The 17,358-nt window shown below is 41.6% G+C and overlaps 1 protein-coding gene and 1 long non-coding RNA gene across 2 annotated transcripts in view; one reads left to right on the forward strand and one right to left on the reverse strand.

Annotated features, from left to right (window-relative positions):
* LOC134759451 (uncharacterized) overlaps positions 1 to 17,358 on the reverse strand; it is a 70,237-nt gene that overhangs the window by 20,366 nt on the left and 32,513 nt on the right. Inside the window, exon 4 of the long non-coding RNA XR_010135674.1 lies at positions 6,050 to 6,115. This is a non-coding gene — a long non-coding RNA (uncharacterized LOC134759451). The remainder of the gene's footprint in view (positions 1 to 6,049; positions 6,116 to 17,358) is intronic.
* On the forward strand, positions 10,979 to 12,124 carry LOC100433817 (hsc70-interacting protein-like). The gene has a single exon (XM_063711875.1). The coding sequence runs from the start codon at positions 10,979 to 10,981 to the stop codon at positions 11,570 to 11,572; it is 594 nt and encodes a 197-aa protein (XP_063567945.1). The 3' UTR covers positions 11,573 to 12,124.

The following is a 17,358-nucleotide window of genomic DNA, read 5'->3' on the forward strand; positions in this document are numbered from 1 at the left end:
TGATAGTGAATGAGTCTCATAAGTTCTAATGGTTTTAAAAATGGGAGTTCCCCTGCACAAGCTCTCTCTTTGCCTGCTGCCATCCATGTAAAATGTGACTTGCTTCTCCTTGCCTTCCACCATGATTGTGAGGCCTCCTGAGCCATGTGGAACTGTAAGTCCATTCAACCTCTTTTTCTTCCCAGTCTTTGTCAGCAGCCTGAAAATGGACTAATACAGTAATATGGGAGAAAGAGGGAGAATTTCTGGAGATTTTCTTAAGTGATTGGATTTAGAATAGTACATTTACAGTAAAAAGAGAGCAGGCAAGGAGAGTGGGTGTGGGTGCTGCTACAACATGGATGGGAGAGTAGAACTGTCATGGAATAAAAGATTGGGTGTGAACACGGAAACTGGTTAAATATGTTAAGGTACTTATGAATAACCATTACACACATTTTAATTCAAAGCCCCAAACTACACTGAAAAGTAACATTTACATGGTTTTACCAAAAAAAATATAATGATGATGATGATTGATGATGATAAGGTGAAAGGTAAACTAAATCTTCACATACTGGGAGATTAAAAATTATCATTTGGCCCTCAACTCTGATAATTAGAGAAATATAGGTTTCAATACATCTTTTATAATCTCAAAGACAACTAGATGAAGACAACTAGACCACAGTAGAATATAAAACAGAATTCTTAGCTTTCAAGTTACTGCTGAAGATAAGTATTAAACAAAATCATCTATATAACCTGGAAAAAATGAGGGAGAAGGAAATAGGAATACATAAAAATCAGAAAGCATAAAATAAAATCACATGTGTGATACCAAAAACATAAGTTGTATAAATAAAATGTGTTAATTAATCCTATTAAAAGTCATAGAATTTGAGTGTATAAGAAAGAAAAACAATGTTTAATTACATACTACTTATAAGAGATTCACCTAGAAGAAAATAGCCTAAAATGGTTAAATGTAAAAAGACGGATGGACATCTGACCAACTGATTTGCAATGGCTCAGCAAGGGCACGCGGGAGAATGGATTCATGATCTCAGTTTGACACCACAGCTTCTAACTCCAGGGAAAATCATAAGCAGAGCCAGTAAAAATCAAACTATCATGGTCATTATTCCATCTCCATCTCTCTCCTGGCTTTTTTCTTTGATTCCTACTGCTAGGGTGCCTCTTACATACTCCTAGGACCCTGACCTACCTGTGGGCATGTTAGGTTTACAGTTGAAGCTGGAATACTGTTTGACTTAGAACTTGTCACAGCCCTTTTTGTGTATAAGCCTTCTTTTTTTTTTTTTTTTTTTTTTTTCCACAATGTATCATTGAAGTCTGTAGGGGTTATCCAGCCTTGCTTTTTTCCCACAAATTCCTCATGTTTTACTTGGTGAAAGCTAATTTGACCTCTAGTTACCAACCTGTTAGATAACATTCTTCAACCCAGAGCCCCTGTGTCCTCAGACATACAGACAGACAGGAACAAAGAGAAAGCCGTGGTATCAAAGCCATTACAGATAATGCAGAAAGCAAAGCAAAAGCGCGCTGTATATGGGACAAAGAGGGTCATTTTTAATTGATGCAAGGTCAACTCCACTGGAATGAAGTCAGTAATTTTTATGGACCTAGTGACAGAGCACCACATTAATAAAAACTGCTACTGCATCCTCTCAGTCGCCCTCATTTCTATTTGTATTGTGACAGCCTCCCAGCTAGTCTCGTGGCCTCCCATCTTGTCCATTCTCCAATCCACTCTTGCCACTGAAGCCAGAAGAAGATTTTTAAGTGCAATCTGACCCTGATAAGAACCTTAACTGGTTCCTATCCCCTTGGTATAAAAGGCCAAGCACCTGGCCATGTAAAAGCCCTGTGACTTCCCCCAGCCTCATAGCCCACAAGTTCCTGCATCTAACCTTCCCTCTGAACTACAGGCAGTTACTGGAACCCAGTACCCTGGTTTTCATTTCCCTACCTTTGTACATTGTGCTTTTTCTATCTGCAATGGACTTCCCCAGCCCATTCTCCCAGCCTTCATTTGCCTAGAAAATTCTTTCTCATCCTTCAAAACTCATAAGGGATATCTTCCCTTCTAAAGATATTATCTAGTGCACCTTCAGGCTGAGTTAGGAGCCCTCTTCCCTTTGCATCCCCTATCAGAGCACCCAACATCTGTCTTTTAGCTGCTTGTTCACTTGTGTGTAACATCCACTAAGCTGTGGGTGTCAGGCTATGATAGCAGAGGTTACACCTTATGCTGTTCCCCTGGGAACACTCAGCATCTATTAATAGCACTAGTGCTTGGCACATGCTAGGCCTTCATAAATGTCTTAGAATGAATGAGTGAATGAATGAATGAATGACTTAGAAGAGGCAAGGACAGGGAACTGGCAAAAGGTCTTCAACAGAGAGGAAAGAAATGAGTAAGACCCCACTAGGGAGCAGGGCAGAGTCAGATGCTGAAGCCCTCCTCAGCCCTCATGTTCTCTGAGTATTTTTTTTTTTTGGAGAGTCAGGGGATGGGTCCTGACTTCTGGAAATCTTCCAGAAGGGGACAGACCCTCAAAGAGATGGAGCCAAGCTAGAACAGTCTAACCAATGAATCAAGAATGTGAAATCAGGAGGCCTTAACATCCAGGAAGTCTGGTCACTTGTCCCTATAACCTACACAAGACAGGCCAAAGCCACACCCAGAATGAGGCCTCCAGAGTTAAAAGCACTCTGCTGGAGAAGCAGAGGTTAAACAGCTAAGCAGCCTTTTTCACTTCTGTTTTCCCTTTCAGGAGACATGAGTCATTTGTGAGGTTTGCAGATTTGAAGGATAGCAGAAATCCTGAAGTATTTGTTGGATCACTAAGGACAGGTTCTGTCACTTTGTGGCCACCATCACTGCCATCCAGGATCATAATTATGGGGTATCCACTGAAGGCTAGCTGCAGGAAAGCTTCTGCTCCTTCTTAAGGCTAGAAGAAACCCACATACCTAATCTCTGCATTTCCCGGCGAGCTCTGCTCCACCCACCTTCCTTCCTTCGTTTCTATCCCATCTCTACCTCCCTACACACATGTGCGTGTGCGCGCACACACACACACAAGTGCACACACAAAAAACACACCCAGCCCCAGTCCTTCCCAACTCATAAACAGTCGTGTTCTCATGATCAGACTGATATGAGGTCTATATATTTTGAGTTAAGAAGAAAATGTTTATAATTCACAAAGTCAATGAATGGTTTCCTAGCAACTTCTTATATAACTATAGTGAGATGATCTTGATCTTCTGTCTCTTACTCTGAATCTCTCCCTTTCTCTTTCATATTCTCTCCCTACCACTAAGGATTTTTCTTTTTTCTGTTTTAAGTAACAGAACATTTTGAGAGTTTGATAAACACCGGGACTCTCTCTCTGGGAAAATACATGTAAACACATACATGTTCACTCACAATTCTGTGTATATAATTAAAGGACTTCACAGAGTCCCTGAAACCTGCCCATGAAATCTGGCCCATAACCCTGTCCTACAGGGTTTGATATCTCTCCCATCCAGGAAAGGAAAATAAATGGTTATTCCTGCAAAAATTTGATGAACTCAGCTCACTTTAAACGACCTCCTCCATCCCTCCCTGATATCACACATTCTAATCTCAAAGTATCGCCGGTCCTGACCGACAGGATCTGATTTGGCTGCCTCTCCCTGTGTCCCCCTAAAATGAGGGAAATGTGAACACACTTTTATGACAGCCTGAAAAAAAATGGCATCAAGGGGTTAAGGCACCTCCAAAGACTTCCAAAGCTTTGGGAGTCTCCTCACCAGGCTTCCCTTGGTGAGCCAAGCTGCCACTAGGCACTGACCGTCTGTGAATGCCTAGGATCTACACGTTGGCCACATACAGATGAGAGCTGCCCTCCTCTCCTTCACCCCTTCCCACAGCCCAAGGTTGATGTCAGCACTTCATGAGGCCCAGGGGACTCATAAATGTCAGCTGTTCTAGGGACAGCCTTATGTTCCTGATCATTCAATATCATTCAGTTGAAGCATCTCCTTAACCAAGTCATTTGTAAAATAAGAAACAAATGGAATAAAGAAAAATATTAAAAATTATAATTTAGTGTTTATTATGTGCCAAGCACAGGGTTAGATGCTTGCCCTACCTATCCTTCTGTATTTTTCACAAACTACCTTTTAAGGTATAATTTTAAGATGTTAATATGGTGTGGTGACTAACCAGGCAGCCTTTAGAGACAGAGCAACTGGGTTGGAATCTCATCTCTACCATGTATCAGCTGTGGGACTTTGGGCAAGCTACTTAACCTCTCTGTACCTCATTTTCTTCATCTGTAAAAGGAGGATAACAACATTTTTAAAATACCTCTGGCATAGAGTTGTCATTAGGATGAAATGAGCCACTACCTATAACGCATTTGAAGAAATCTCTGACAACAGTAAATGTTCAATACATGTAAGCAACTCTTTCCATTTTACAGATGGAAAGTAAGCCACAGAGGGGTGAAGCAACTCTCTCAAGTTCACACTCCCAAACTGTATATCCAGCAAGTAATCCTAAGGCCTGGGATTATGACCACTCTGTGATGCTTCCAAATATTCCTAAAATATTCCTTTGAAATGATCACCTTTTAAAAATCAGTATTTAGGATGCAGCATCATTCCTGCAATATTCCTACCAAAAACACAAATCACAATCAACCCATAAGGAAACATCGGATAAATCTAAATGGAGGGATCTTCTAAAAAATAATTGGCCCATGCTCTTGAAAAAAAGTCTAAGTCATGAAGACTTCCATATTGAAGGAAACTAACGGAGATATAACGACTAAATTCAACACCTGATCCTGGGTTGGATCCAGAATCTGAAACATGTTTTTTCTTTTTCTATAAAAGATAGCAATTAGATCAATTGGCAAAATTTAAATAAGATCTATGTTAGTTAATAGTATTAGTAATAGTTTTATTTCATAATAGTTATAGTTAATAGAATTATACCAACGTACGTTGCCTGATTTTCATTATTGTAAAAAAAAAAAAAAAAAAAAAAAAAAAGGAAAAAAGAAAAAACTCTGGATTCTTAGAGAAAATCTACACTGAAGTATTAAGAGGTGAAGGGACGACCGAGCGCGGTGGCTCACGCCTATTATCCCAGCACTTTGGGAGACCGAGGCGGGAGGATCACAAGGTCAGGAGATTGAGACCATCCTGGCTAACATGGTGAAACCCTGTCTCTATTAAAAATACAAAAAAATTAGCTGGGCATGGTGGTGGGCACCTGTAGTCCCAGCTACTCAGGAGGCTGAGGCAGGAGAATGGCATGAACCCAGGAGGCAGAACTTGCAGTGAGCTGAGACAGCACCACTGCATTCCAGCTTGGGCGACAAAGTGAGACTCTGTCTCAAAAAAAAAAAAGAGGTGAAGGGACATCATGTCTACAATTTCCTCTTGAGCAGGTCAGAAAAAGAAATGCTAACTTGTAGACAGAGAATAATAAGGCAAATGTGGTAAAAATGTTAACCTTTGGGAAGTCTAGATAAGAATATTCAGGAATTCTCTGTGCTATTCTTGCAACTTTTTTTGTAGATCTGGTACTAACTCAAAATAAAAATATTTTTAAAGAAGGAACACAAAAAATCAATCTTTTCTCTGTCCATATATGCCCCTGAGCATATAAGGTGTGGAGCAGAATTTCTCTGTGTTTTCACCTGCAAGAGACTGCTTCATTCCGGAGAAGGCTTCCTTGTTGATGCTAACACAGCAGAATTTGCTTTTCCAAGGAAGAAAATCCCCCTAAACCATCAATTAAGCCTTTTATAGAAAAAGAGAGACATTTTAAAATTGGAAGACACTGTTCTCTCTTGTCTAAGAGGACATAGCAATTCCTCATCTCTTTCCCCACTTCTAAAAAATGTCCATCCATGGTTACACTCATCATTTGACACCCACTCACAAGACCCTTTTTTGTCTGCCAGATTTTCATAGGCTTCTAAAGAATGCAGTGAATTTGCTGTTGCTGAATGTAGTTCATTTGCACAGAATTCCTTACCCCTTTTTCTCATCTGTATTTTCATCATCCATGCCCTTTTCTCCAATAGGCCACTTGACAGTAGAACTGGAAAGGGAGAGAAGGAAAGGCAAGGGTTGGAGGTGAGGCTGCAACTCATTCAGTCAAGAAGCATTCATTTAATGAGCACCTACTATGTGCTGCCAACTGGGCCAGAGACCCAGCAGGGAAGAAGGCAAGCCCAGCTCTGCCCTCACAGAGTTTTCACTGAGGAAGATAGGTGAAAGCTGCCAACCAAAACATAGAGAGTGTTTTAGAAGGGGAGGTACAGGGTGCTGGGGGTATGTTGAAGGGAGCCAACTTAATTTACAGAGGTCACAGAAAATCCTATGCCAGAAGGATGGCCTTGTGTCAGTTAGGTCAAAGGAAGTTGGAGAGGGCCAAGGAAAAAGAATGCTTTTACTCATAAAAATAAATACACATACTCTCTTTAAAAACAAAAACATAAACAAAAATAATAGCACTGTCTATGGAATTGTAATATAGTACAACCACCATGGGAAACAGTATGGAGGTTCCTCAAACAATTAAAAATAGAATGATATGGTTTCCATCTGTGTCCCCACAAATCTCATGTTGAATTGTAATCCCCAGTGTTGGAGGTGGGGCCTATGTGAGGTGATTGGATCCCAGGGGCGGGGTTCTCATGAGTGGGTTAGCACCATCCCCTCAGTGCTATTCTCATGATACTGAGTGACTGAGTTATTGTGAGATCTGGTCGTTTAAAAGTATATAGCATCCCCCCACTCTATCTCTTCCTTCTGCTCCTGTCATGTAAGATGCCTCACTTCCCCATTGGCTTCCACCATGATTGTAAGCTCCCTGAGGCCTTCCCAGAGGATGATATCACTATGCTTCCTGTACAGCCTGCAGAACTGTGAGCCAATAAAACCTCTTTTCTTTATAAATTACCCAGTCTCAGGTATTTCTTTATACCAGTGCAAGAAAAGACTAATACATAGATCTACTGTATGACCTCCACAATCCCACTTTTGGTTATATATCAAAAGAACTGAAAGCAGAATCTCAAAGATATATTTTCGTACTTGTGTTTATAGCAGTATTTGCATAGCATAGCAGCCAAAAGGTGGAAGTAACTCAAGTGTCCATCCATAGATGAATGGATAAACAAAAAGTGGTTTATACACACAACAGAATACTCGTCAGCCTTTAAAAGGGAGGAAATCCTGTTTCATGCTGCAACATGGAGGAACCTTGATGACATTATGCTAAATCAATCACAAAATAAGTAGATCACAAAAAGACAAACATTTCATGATTTTCCTATGTGAGGCACCTAGAATACTCAAATTCATAAAGACAGAAAGTAGAATGGTGGTTGCCAGGGATCGAGGGACAGGAGAAGGGGGAGCATTGTTTAATGCATATAGAGTTTCAGTTTTACAAGATGAAAAAGTTCTGAATATCTATTTCCAACAACATGAATCTATTTAATACTTAACATTACTGAACTATACACTTAAAAATGGTTAAGATGGTAAATTTCACGTTATTTGTTGTCTGTTGGTTTGTTTGTTTTGAGATGGAGTCTTGCTCTGTCACCCAGGCTGGAGTGCAATGGCATCATCTCGGCTCATTGCAACCCCTGCCTCCCAAGTTCAAGCAATTCTCCTGCCTCAGCCACCCGAATAGCTGAGATTACACGTGCGCACCACCATGCTTAGCTAATTTTTGTATCTTTTAGTAGAGATGGGGTTTCACCATGTTGGTCAGGCTCGTCTCGAACTCCTGACCTCAGGTGATCCACCCGCCTCGGCCTCCCAAAGTGCTGGGATTACAGGTGTGAGCCACCGCGCCCTGCCCTCAAGTTGTTTTTTTTTAACCACAATTTAAAAAACAAACAAACAAAAAAAAAACACACCGATCACTGAATTCCTACCCAGATCCAAGTAATCCCTGTCAAACAAAACATTCAGATGGATGATGAAGATAACGATGGCTACACATCAGGTGCCCTGGTATTCTTCTGTGTCTGATTCAGCCACAAGTAATAGAAAAGTGGCTTCAACAATAAGGAATTAAGACAGGTATTTGTAACTGGTTTATCAAACATGCTGTATTCAGTAAGTGCTAAGCAGAAGACACATTTAGTCTTTCAAAACTTCACTAACAGCTCACAGCTCCCCAACCCCAAACCGTGAACCCCTTGATTAAGTAAACAATGGCCCATAGGACAAATCCAACCAGCGACTTGTTTTTTAAATGAAGTTTTATAGGAACACAGCCATGCCCATTCATTTCCATATTGTCTGTGGCTGCATTCACATTAGCAGTAGAATGGAGTAGGTGAAACAGATAGAATTGATGAGTATTTGCAACAGAGACCCCAGGGCTCACCAAACCTAAAATGTCTACTCTATATTCCGTTTCCAGAAAAGTTTGCTGACCCTGCCATATATGATAGCTTGGGAAGAGTCCTTAGTTTTTCTGATTACTATTAGGTATTAACTAATCATCTCATTTACCAGGTGATAAAAGTCCAGCCCAGTCTAATATCAAAATCTCAATTTCTCATCCAAGTTAAAGGTTCTTCCTCATATTCCAGCCCCTCCTTTTTACCCAGTTCACGCTAGGCTGAAGCTAGAAAGCCTCCAATGAGTAGGGAGGACAGTGGGTATCTTTCTGTTCCTTGCTCCAGCTGTCTCTCGCTTGCTAATGTTGCTTCTCTGATCTCTACAGGGCAGAACAGGAATAAGAGGAAGATCCTAATCAGTTGGTGCCATTGTTACCTGGCATTGTGGCCATCTGATGGCAGATGGAGACATTTTTGAGGTTATTGGAGATTCTCACCTTAGCTACTTCCTACTGCACCATTTTTGAGCAAAGATAATTCACCTGCCACTGACCGATTACCACCACCTTCCCCCATACACCCTACACGGCCCTCACCTGCCTCAAACTTCCAGGGGTGAATCCTTCCATGATGATCTGGCATGGCTTCCCCATCCGTCCCCTGCCACAGAGGCCTCCACTCTTGCTGTTCTGCCACATAACACTCCACCAGTTTCTTGCCTTTAAACTTCTCCAGGCTAGAGTCTGGCAACAGTCCTTGGGTGTCCCAAAACATCCAGGCATCCCAAAGTTCTCCCAAGAACTCTCTAATTATGCTCATCTCCAACCCAGTGGAGGCCTGGAGCCCACAAGTTTGCACAGCTGCCAGTGGGGGCATAGTGGGGACATATTAGTGTCTGTGAATAATTCTCTCCATCTTAAACCAAGGGAAGGGGGCCTAAACAGGATTGACCACAGACAGCAATCGCTCTCAGTGAGGGATAGTGCTGTCTCCCTCACTTGCTTCCTGGTGACATTTGGCAATGTCACGAGGCACTTTTGGTTGTCACACCTAGAGGGGTGCTGCTAGCGTCTAGGTGGCTGAGGAGCAAGGATGCTGTTAAGCATTCTACAATGCACAGCACAGCCCTTCATAACACAGAGCCATCTGGTCCAAAATTTCAACAGTTGCAAGATCGAGAAGTCTAGCCTAGGACTTCCCTTGATATAACGTTGAGAGGAGGGGAGAGGAGCCTGGAGGACTAACTTTTGGGGCCTTACTCAAGAATAGAAAAAAATCCCATTAGATAGCTTCTGTTATTTGTATTAAGAACACCTGAGGGAGAGCGGATCCTGGACAGATTCACCCATTAGCTCAATGATGTCTTCAAGGACCCTTTTTTGAGAGCAAAGACTTCTTTCCACTGTACCATGCTCACTGTGCCAGCTCATCTTCCTAGGCTTGCTTCCCTCATGTTTCCAAGAAAACTGATCCACCTCCAGGTATCACTTGCCAACTATAGGTTCAAAGGCAGAAAAGGGAAATCTTCCTCCTTATCTTTTTAATCTAACCAACAATGATAGCCATTCCCATCCCCCAGATGATCTCCCCTCATGCCTGCTGGCCAGCATTGCATCACCTGGCCACACTCAGACTTTCTGGAAGCAAGTGAAGGCAGAGACCCTGAGTGGCTTTCACAAATCACAACTTACCCCTGGGGCTGGAGAAGGACCCAGCCTTTCCAGAGCAGTACGGCTGCCATTACCTAAGACCAAACTGTTGTTCTGGTGGCAAGTACAAAAGAGAAATAATGGCTGTCAGGCAGGAAATCCACAGTTCTGCCACATCTCCGTCCAGTTTCACCAGCCTTCTCTCACAGCTTGGACAACTTGATTCTCACAAAGAGGCTCTAGGGCAGTGGTTTCTCCGCCTTTAACATGAATTATTATCACCTGGAAAACTTGTTAAAAAACTTGTTAAAAAAATTCAGGTGCTCTGTTCCCACGCTAGCCCTACCAATCAGAATAATGAGATCCATGGGTCTCTATGTTTAAGAAGTTTCACCCATGATCCTGGTGCCCACCAAAGTCTAAGGATAGCAGTTCTAGTACAAATCTTGACCCTCAGCTAAAGAGGTTTGAGCACTTACAGCTAGAAGCCCAGGGGTACTGCAAATCACGCACTTCTACTATTGGTCTAGAGCTTGTGCTTCAAATTTAACTATATGGATCCCCAAATCCAGACTCCATGTATGCTGTAAACCTGACAACTTAACTCCTTCTTTAGTACTACTACTATAATTGCTAACTACAATTATTACTGTTGTTGCTGTATCTATTTCTTTATTATCACATTTACTATTTATTGAGCTCTTGCCATATACTGGGTACTATGCAAAACACTTGACATCATTAGCTCATGTAAAGTGAGCTATTGTGGTAGCTCACTTGAGCATTGTGGTATAATTTTTAAAATATATCTGGTCTTTGTTCCTAGTTCCTGGCACAGAGCTTTAAAAACTCTGGGAATTTCTGCCCCTTCTGTGCGGTCATGTGGAGCCAGCACCTGGGCCTGGAACCCGGCCGCAGCCCCACAGCTTCGACAACCATCTCCCTACCATGGACCCCCACAAAGTGAATGAGCTGTGGGCCATTGTGAAAATGTGTAAGCAGGATCCGAGCGTTCTGCACACCGAGGAAATGCATTTCCTGAGGGAGTGGGTGGAGAGCATGGTGGATAAAGTACCACCTGCTACTCAGAAAGCTAAATCAGAAGAAAATACCAAGGAAGAAAAACCTGATAGTAAGAAGGTGGAGGAAGACTTAAAGGCAGACGAACAATCAAGTGAGGAAAGTGATCTAGAAATTGATAAAGAAGGTGTGATTGAACTAGACACTGATGCCCCTCAAGAAATGGGAGATGAAAATGCAGAGATAATGGAGGAGATGATGGATCAGGCAAATGATAAGAAAGTGGCTGCTATTGAAACCCCAAATAATGGTGAACTCCAGAAAGCCACTGACTTATTCACAGATGCCATCAAGCTGAATCCTCGCTTGGACATTTTGTATGCCAAGAGGGCCAGCGTCTTCGTCAAATTACAGAAGCCAAATGCTGCCATTCGAGACCGTGACAGAGCCATTGAAATAAATCCTGATTCAGGTCAGCGTTACAAGTGGCGAGGGAAAGCACACAGACTTCTAGGCCACTAGGAAGAAGCAGTCCATGATCTTGCCCTTGCCTGTAAATTGGATTATGATGAAGATGTTAGTGCAATGCTGAAAGAAGTTCAACCTAGGGCACAGAAAATTGAAGAACATCGGAGAAAGTATGAGCAAAAACGTGAAGAGCGAGAGATCAAAGAAAGAATAGAACGAGTTAAGAAGGCTCGAGAAGAGCATGAGAGAGCCCAGAGGGAGGAAGAAACCCGGTGACAGTCAGGAGCTCAGTATGGCTCTTTTCCGGGTGGCTTTCCTGGGGGAATGCCTGCTAATTTTCCCAGAGGAATGCCTGGAATGGGAGGGGGCATGCCTGGAATGGCCAGAATGCCTGGACTCAATGAAATTCTTAGTGATCCAGAGGTTCTTGCAGCCATGCAGGATCCAGAAGTTATGGTGGCCTTCCAGGATGTGGCTCAGAACCCAGCAAATATGTCAAAATACCAGAGCAACTCAAAGGCTATGAATCTCATCAGTAAATTGTCAGCCAAATTTGGAGGTCAATCATAATGCCCTTCTGATAAATAAAGCCCTTGCTGAAGGAAAAGCAACTTAGATCACCTTATGGATGTCACAGTAATACAAACCAATGAATTGCTGACCTTATCATCAAGAGAGCTGGGGCGCTTTGAAGATAATCCGTACCCCTCTCCCCCAAATGCAGCTGAAGCATTTTACAGTGGTTTGCCATTAGGGTATTCATTCAGATAATGTTTTCCTACTAGGAATTACAAACTCTAAATACTTTCTAAATCTTAAAAATATTTAAAACAAATTTAAAGGGTCTGTTAATTCTTATATTTTCTTTACTAATCATTTTGGATTTTTTTTCTTTGAATTATTGGGCAGGGAAGATACTTATGTATGGAAGATTATTGCTCTAATTTGAGTGAAATAAAAGTTATTAGTGCGAGGCAAACATAACTCATTTAAGGATAAAGTTTGTGTTGGATATGTGGTTCCTGATGCATTTTGACTTGTCTTTTTAAATGCTTTATCTTTTTCTTTAAAGATTTATTTCAATAAAACTAATTGGGACCACCTGTATTTCAGCAGGACCTGGGTAGGGATTGGAAGTACTTGGCAGGGCAGCAATCTTGCTGTGTTTTATATAATATGCATCCTTGGGCAGGTTGCCCTTAAATCTTACACTGTGGTAAAGGGATGACTTTTTCTGTAATGCGGCAGTAGAGTTGGAGTACTTAGTTCTGTTCTTGTTCAGTATATCTAATAAGTGTTTCATGTTATTTCCACATGAGGAAAATAAGGGAGTACTTTTCTTTTTATATTTCTATGCTTAAAATTCTCTTTCCTAGTCAAAAATTGCCCAACTCTGTGTTTGCTTTCTGCTTGTCACATTTTTCTGCCTTACTTTTCTTGGGCTAAAGACAGGCTTTTTCCACCAGCATCATCACTGCTATCATCATTAACAGCATAATTATGCAAGCATATTTAATGCTGAGTTTAATTTTATATTTAATACATATGGTAATTGTAGGGTAATACCCACAACAACTGTAGCTTCTTACTTGGCCATAAGAATGCTTATTTAAGTGTTAGACTTCCCTTCTGGAAAAATCTTGCCATATCAGAAGACATTGGAAAGAGGGATTCCCTTTGGTGTTTGGTCTTCTACTTAGAAAAAGTTTATCTTGTAGTATTCATCTTTGTATTCTGAAGATAAGAAGATTTGAATTAAATTGATATACACAGAGGGGAACCAATTTTTTTGATCCAATGTGAATTATAAATGAGATAATCCACAGTTATTCATTGTGGAGTTGTTGAGACTATGAAAGACTCATTGTCTTTGTATTCAGCTCTTCCTTAAATAGTGTAACTATACCCTCCACCTCTGCTTGCTTTCTTTCTCTCCCCTCCAATTATAAAGAAAGTGATAAATTTTCTGTTGTGCAAAAAAAAAAAAAAAAACCTTCTGGGAATTTCCTGAGTGATAGGAAAGTATTTGTTATGCTAATGAGGTGGCTCCCTAGATAGATTCAGGATGGGAGCTGCTCACCAGTAAGGCCAATCATGTGATTATAGAGCTGGAACTTTCAGCACTCTCTTCTCCAACCTCTGGAGAGGAGAGGGGCACTGGAGACAGAGTTCAATCCCCAATCCCTTGACCACTGATTCAATCAATCATGCCTACAGAATTGAGACTTCAATAAAAACTTTGAACAATGAGGCTCTAGGAGCTTCCTGGTTGGTGAACGTGTTCCCTGGATGCCACAGGGCAGAGGCTTCTGTGGTTGGGACCCTTCCAGACCTTGCCTTATGTGCCACCTCATCTGGCTATTCATTGTGTCCTTTATAATAAAATGGTAATCATAAATATCGTGCTTTCCTGAGTTGTGTATTGTCCTAGTGAATTATCACACCTGAGAAGGGGTCATGAGAGCCCCCACATTTGTAGCCAAGTTGGACAAAAGTATGAGTAGCCTGGGAACCCCAAGTGCAGCTGACATCTGAACTCCAGGTAGTTAGTGTCAGAATTAAATTGAATTGTTGAACACCCAGTTGTGGGATAATTGGTGTTGAAATGCACTCATATAATCATATGACAACAGCTTTGTCAAGGAGATCATTATTCCCATTTTACAGATGAGAAGCTGAGACTGAGAGTGGTTTTACATTCCCATGATCACATAGGAAGAAGCAGTAGAGCTCAAATTGACATACATACTTGTTTAACTGGAGAGTCTGAGCTCTTAATCTAGGGTGACAGTTTAGTAAACATCAGGGAGGACCACTCACATTTTGTGTAAGTGAATGACACTCCTGCTGTTGTTGTGTAATGCAGAGCCCTATAATCACTTCCTTAGCATTTACCAAACTTGCCTGATCAGACTCACCTGGGGCATTTATTAAAAAGAGGGATTCCCAGGCCTCTCCCATGAAGATTCTGATCCAGTATGTTTGGGGTGGAGCCTGGGAATTTTTATTTTTAACAAGCTGTCCTGGTGATTCTGACAATCAGGCAACTTTTGCAAACACTGCACTATGCTGCCTCGACCAGCTTCCTTGCTTGAAATGTATCAATCTACCCTATAACCCAGACCTTTTCTTTCTCAATTTCTTGTAGCATCTGACACACTCCTGTGCAGAGACTCTGAAGAACTGGATATAGCCTTTTCCAATTTCCACACTGTCACTCAGTCCTATACTTGGAAGAGTTCTAATGAATGATGCAATATGAATCCAACTCAGCATGTCCAAGGCAAAATCCGTCAACAGCCATACTCCTGCTTCCTGCTCTTCCTCCTACATTCTCTAACTTAGTGAATGACCCACCATCCACCCGAACCACCATGCCAACAATCTTTGGTATATCTGTGTCCATGTTCTCCTTAACTCTTCACATTCTGGTCACCATTTCCTAGTGATTTCTACCTCCTAAATAATACAAACCAGCTTCTCCTCTTCTTTTCCACTGCTTATATAATATCCCATTCCATTTTCACATAGACCAGCTTTCTAAAAGGCTTTCTGCCTTCATTCTTTGCTCCCCACCCCCAGCGCATATGTATACCACCCCATAGGAGGAGACAGATCGTATATTCCAAAGTTGATTGCAATAATATCTCTCATCTCACATGTTCTTCTAGAATCTTGCTACCTCCATCAAGAAGAGGGATGTATTTCCCCTTCCCTTGAATATGGGTTCACTTTTGTGACTATCTCAACCAATAGAGTATTCAAAGTGATGCTCCATGACTTCTTAGGCCAGTTCCTAGAAGATGACTCACATACCATCTTGCCTATTAGGACACTCACCCTTGACTTCTAATCCCTCATGTAAACAGCTTCCCTGAGATTGCCATTCTAGGAGGAAATCCAAGCTAGCCTATGCAGGGAGACAACATGGAACAGCCCTGAGACTACACAAAGAGAGAGATGTCCAAACAGCCCCCCGCTTCCCCTGCCCTGCGTTAGTCCAACTCCAGTCACTGGGTGCAACCATATGACAGATTCCAAACCAGAATTGACCAGCTGAGCCTTTTTCTAATTCCTGACCCAAATACATTATCTGAGATAATAAAATAGTTGTTGTTTGAAGCGAGAAAGTTTTGTGACTCATTTTTTTTAATGCAGCAATAGCTAAACAGAACCATATTCAATAGGTACAAATGGCCAGAATTGTACAAAGCAATACTATTCAAAGTGTAGTCCCTGGGGAGAATGAACTGTTTGTTACCAGTGTTAAGTGGAAAACTTCAGAAAAAATAAATTTAACAATGTTTATTTCAGCAAAGAACAAGTCATGAATGGGACAGCACTCAGAACCAGAAGAGGTTTTGAGAGCTGCGCTCTGCAGCATAGGGAGGGAGCTCTTATAGGCTGAACACAAAAGTAAAGTGCAGAAATAACTTGATTCATTACAGAAAGGCATTTGCCTTACAGGGGCATGGTCTGGTCAGTTGGATGCCTGTGATTGGCTGAAATTCAGCTATTTGTTACAAAAATATACTCCTAAAATAGGTTTTAGCTTATTCAAGTACTAAGTTAGGTTGCAGTTTGTTACAAAAACATAGGGACAGCCCCGGGCTGATGGCCTCTGGTTTATTTGCTTTCACAACAGTCAGTATGGAAATTGGGAGTATTTAGAATCTTTCAACAGGGTGAATGTATGCTTCTTGAATCTAATCATTAAAAAAATGAATAGACTGGGTTCAAAGAGCAGTCAACTTTTGACTGGCTGATCAGACACAGCCACAATGAAGGGATGAAAAGGGGCTGTAGGAGGAGAAAGAACACCAGACAGAGGTAAGATTATGAAAGGGGTCCCTGCCTAATGCAAAAAACAGGCAGCATGTTCACAGGACTGAAAGAAAGTAAGGTGTCCTTAGACGAGAGTTCGTCTTAGGAATCCCTTTAACTGCAAGCAACAGAAAACCCTACTCCAGTGGCTTAAACAAATTGTGATTTATTTTTCTCATGTATAAGAATAGCATCAGTGACATTCTCATAGCCTCTTGGCACTGGGCAGTTTTGTGCACATTAGCCAGTTTTCCAATTGCCAAAACTTGCAACTTTTAGACTGCTTTCTCCAAAGTCACAGAAGATCTACCTGCCCTCAGGTGGCATAACTCTGACATGTGTGTTCTACACTGGCCCTGGAGTCCCCAGCAGGACTAAGCTGCAGTTGCCCACAAGAGATTGTACTTAATAACTCACTCGATATTGACTTACTTCCCTCCTTTGTCTCATGTTCTGTCTCCCTTATCAGTGTTTCCTGAGAACACTTACCAAATAAATGAATTGCATCCTGTGAAGCTAATGCAGCATGAGCGAGATAGAAAGTGGTAGGTGATAATGCTGGAGAAAGAAACAGTGAACAGAGAGGCAGAGAGGCAGGGACTTGTCCGAAGAAAACACAAACTCCCATGGCAGAGCTGGAATGAGACCCTGCTCTTGGGATAGCAAAAACAGTCTTGGTGACTCTTCCTATAATGGCTTTACCAGAATTCTTAATTCTCAGGACTTCCTCTCATCAGGCAGCACCAACCAGAGAGCAGTTCTGAAACTGAGACTACCAGATCAAAAACAAACAAGCAAACGAAAAAAGACCCATAGGAGCTGGGAGTGCCCATCTAAGTACATGCACATCATCCAGTAAAAGAAACAGAACCCTTGAAGTCAAACAGACTGGTTAGCACACACCTTCTCCATTTGCTAGTTGTGTGACTAAGGGCAATTTCTTAACTACTCTGTGCCTCCTCTGTAAATATCAATATGCTAATAATCCCACCTCGCTGGATCATTTCAAAATAAAA

This window comes from Pongo abelii, chromosome 10 (genome assembly GCF_028885655.2).
Source record: "Pongo abelii isolate AG06213 chromosome 10, NHGRI_mPonAbe1-v2.0_pri, whole genome shotgun sequence".
Lineage (NCBI taxonomy): Eukaryota > Metazoa > Chordata > Mammalia > Primates > Hominidae > Pongo > Pongo abelii.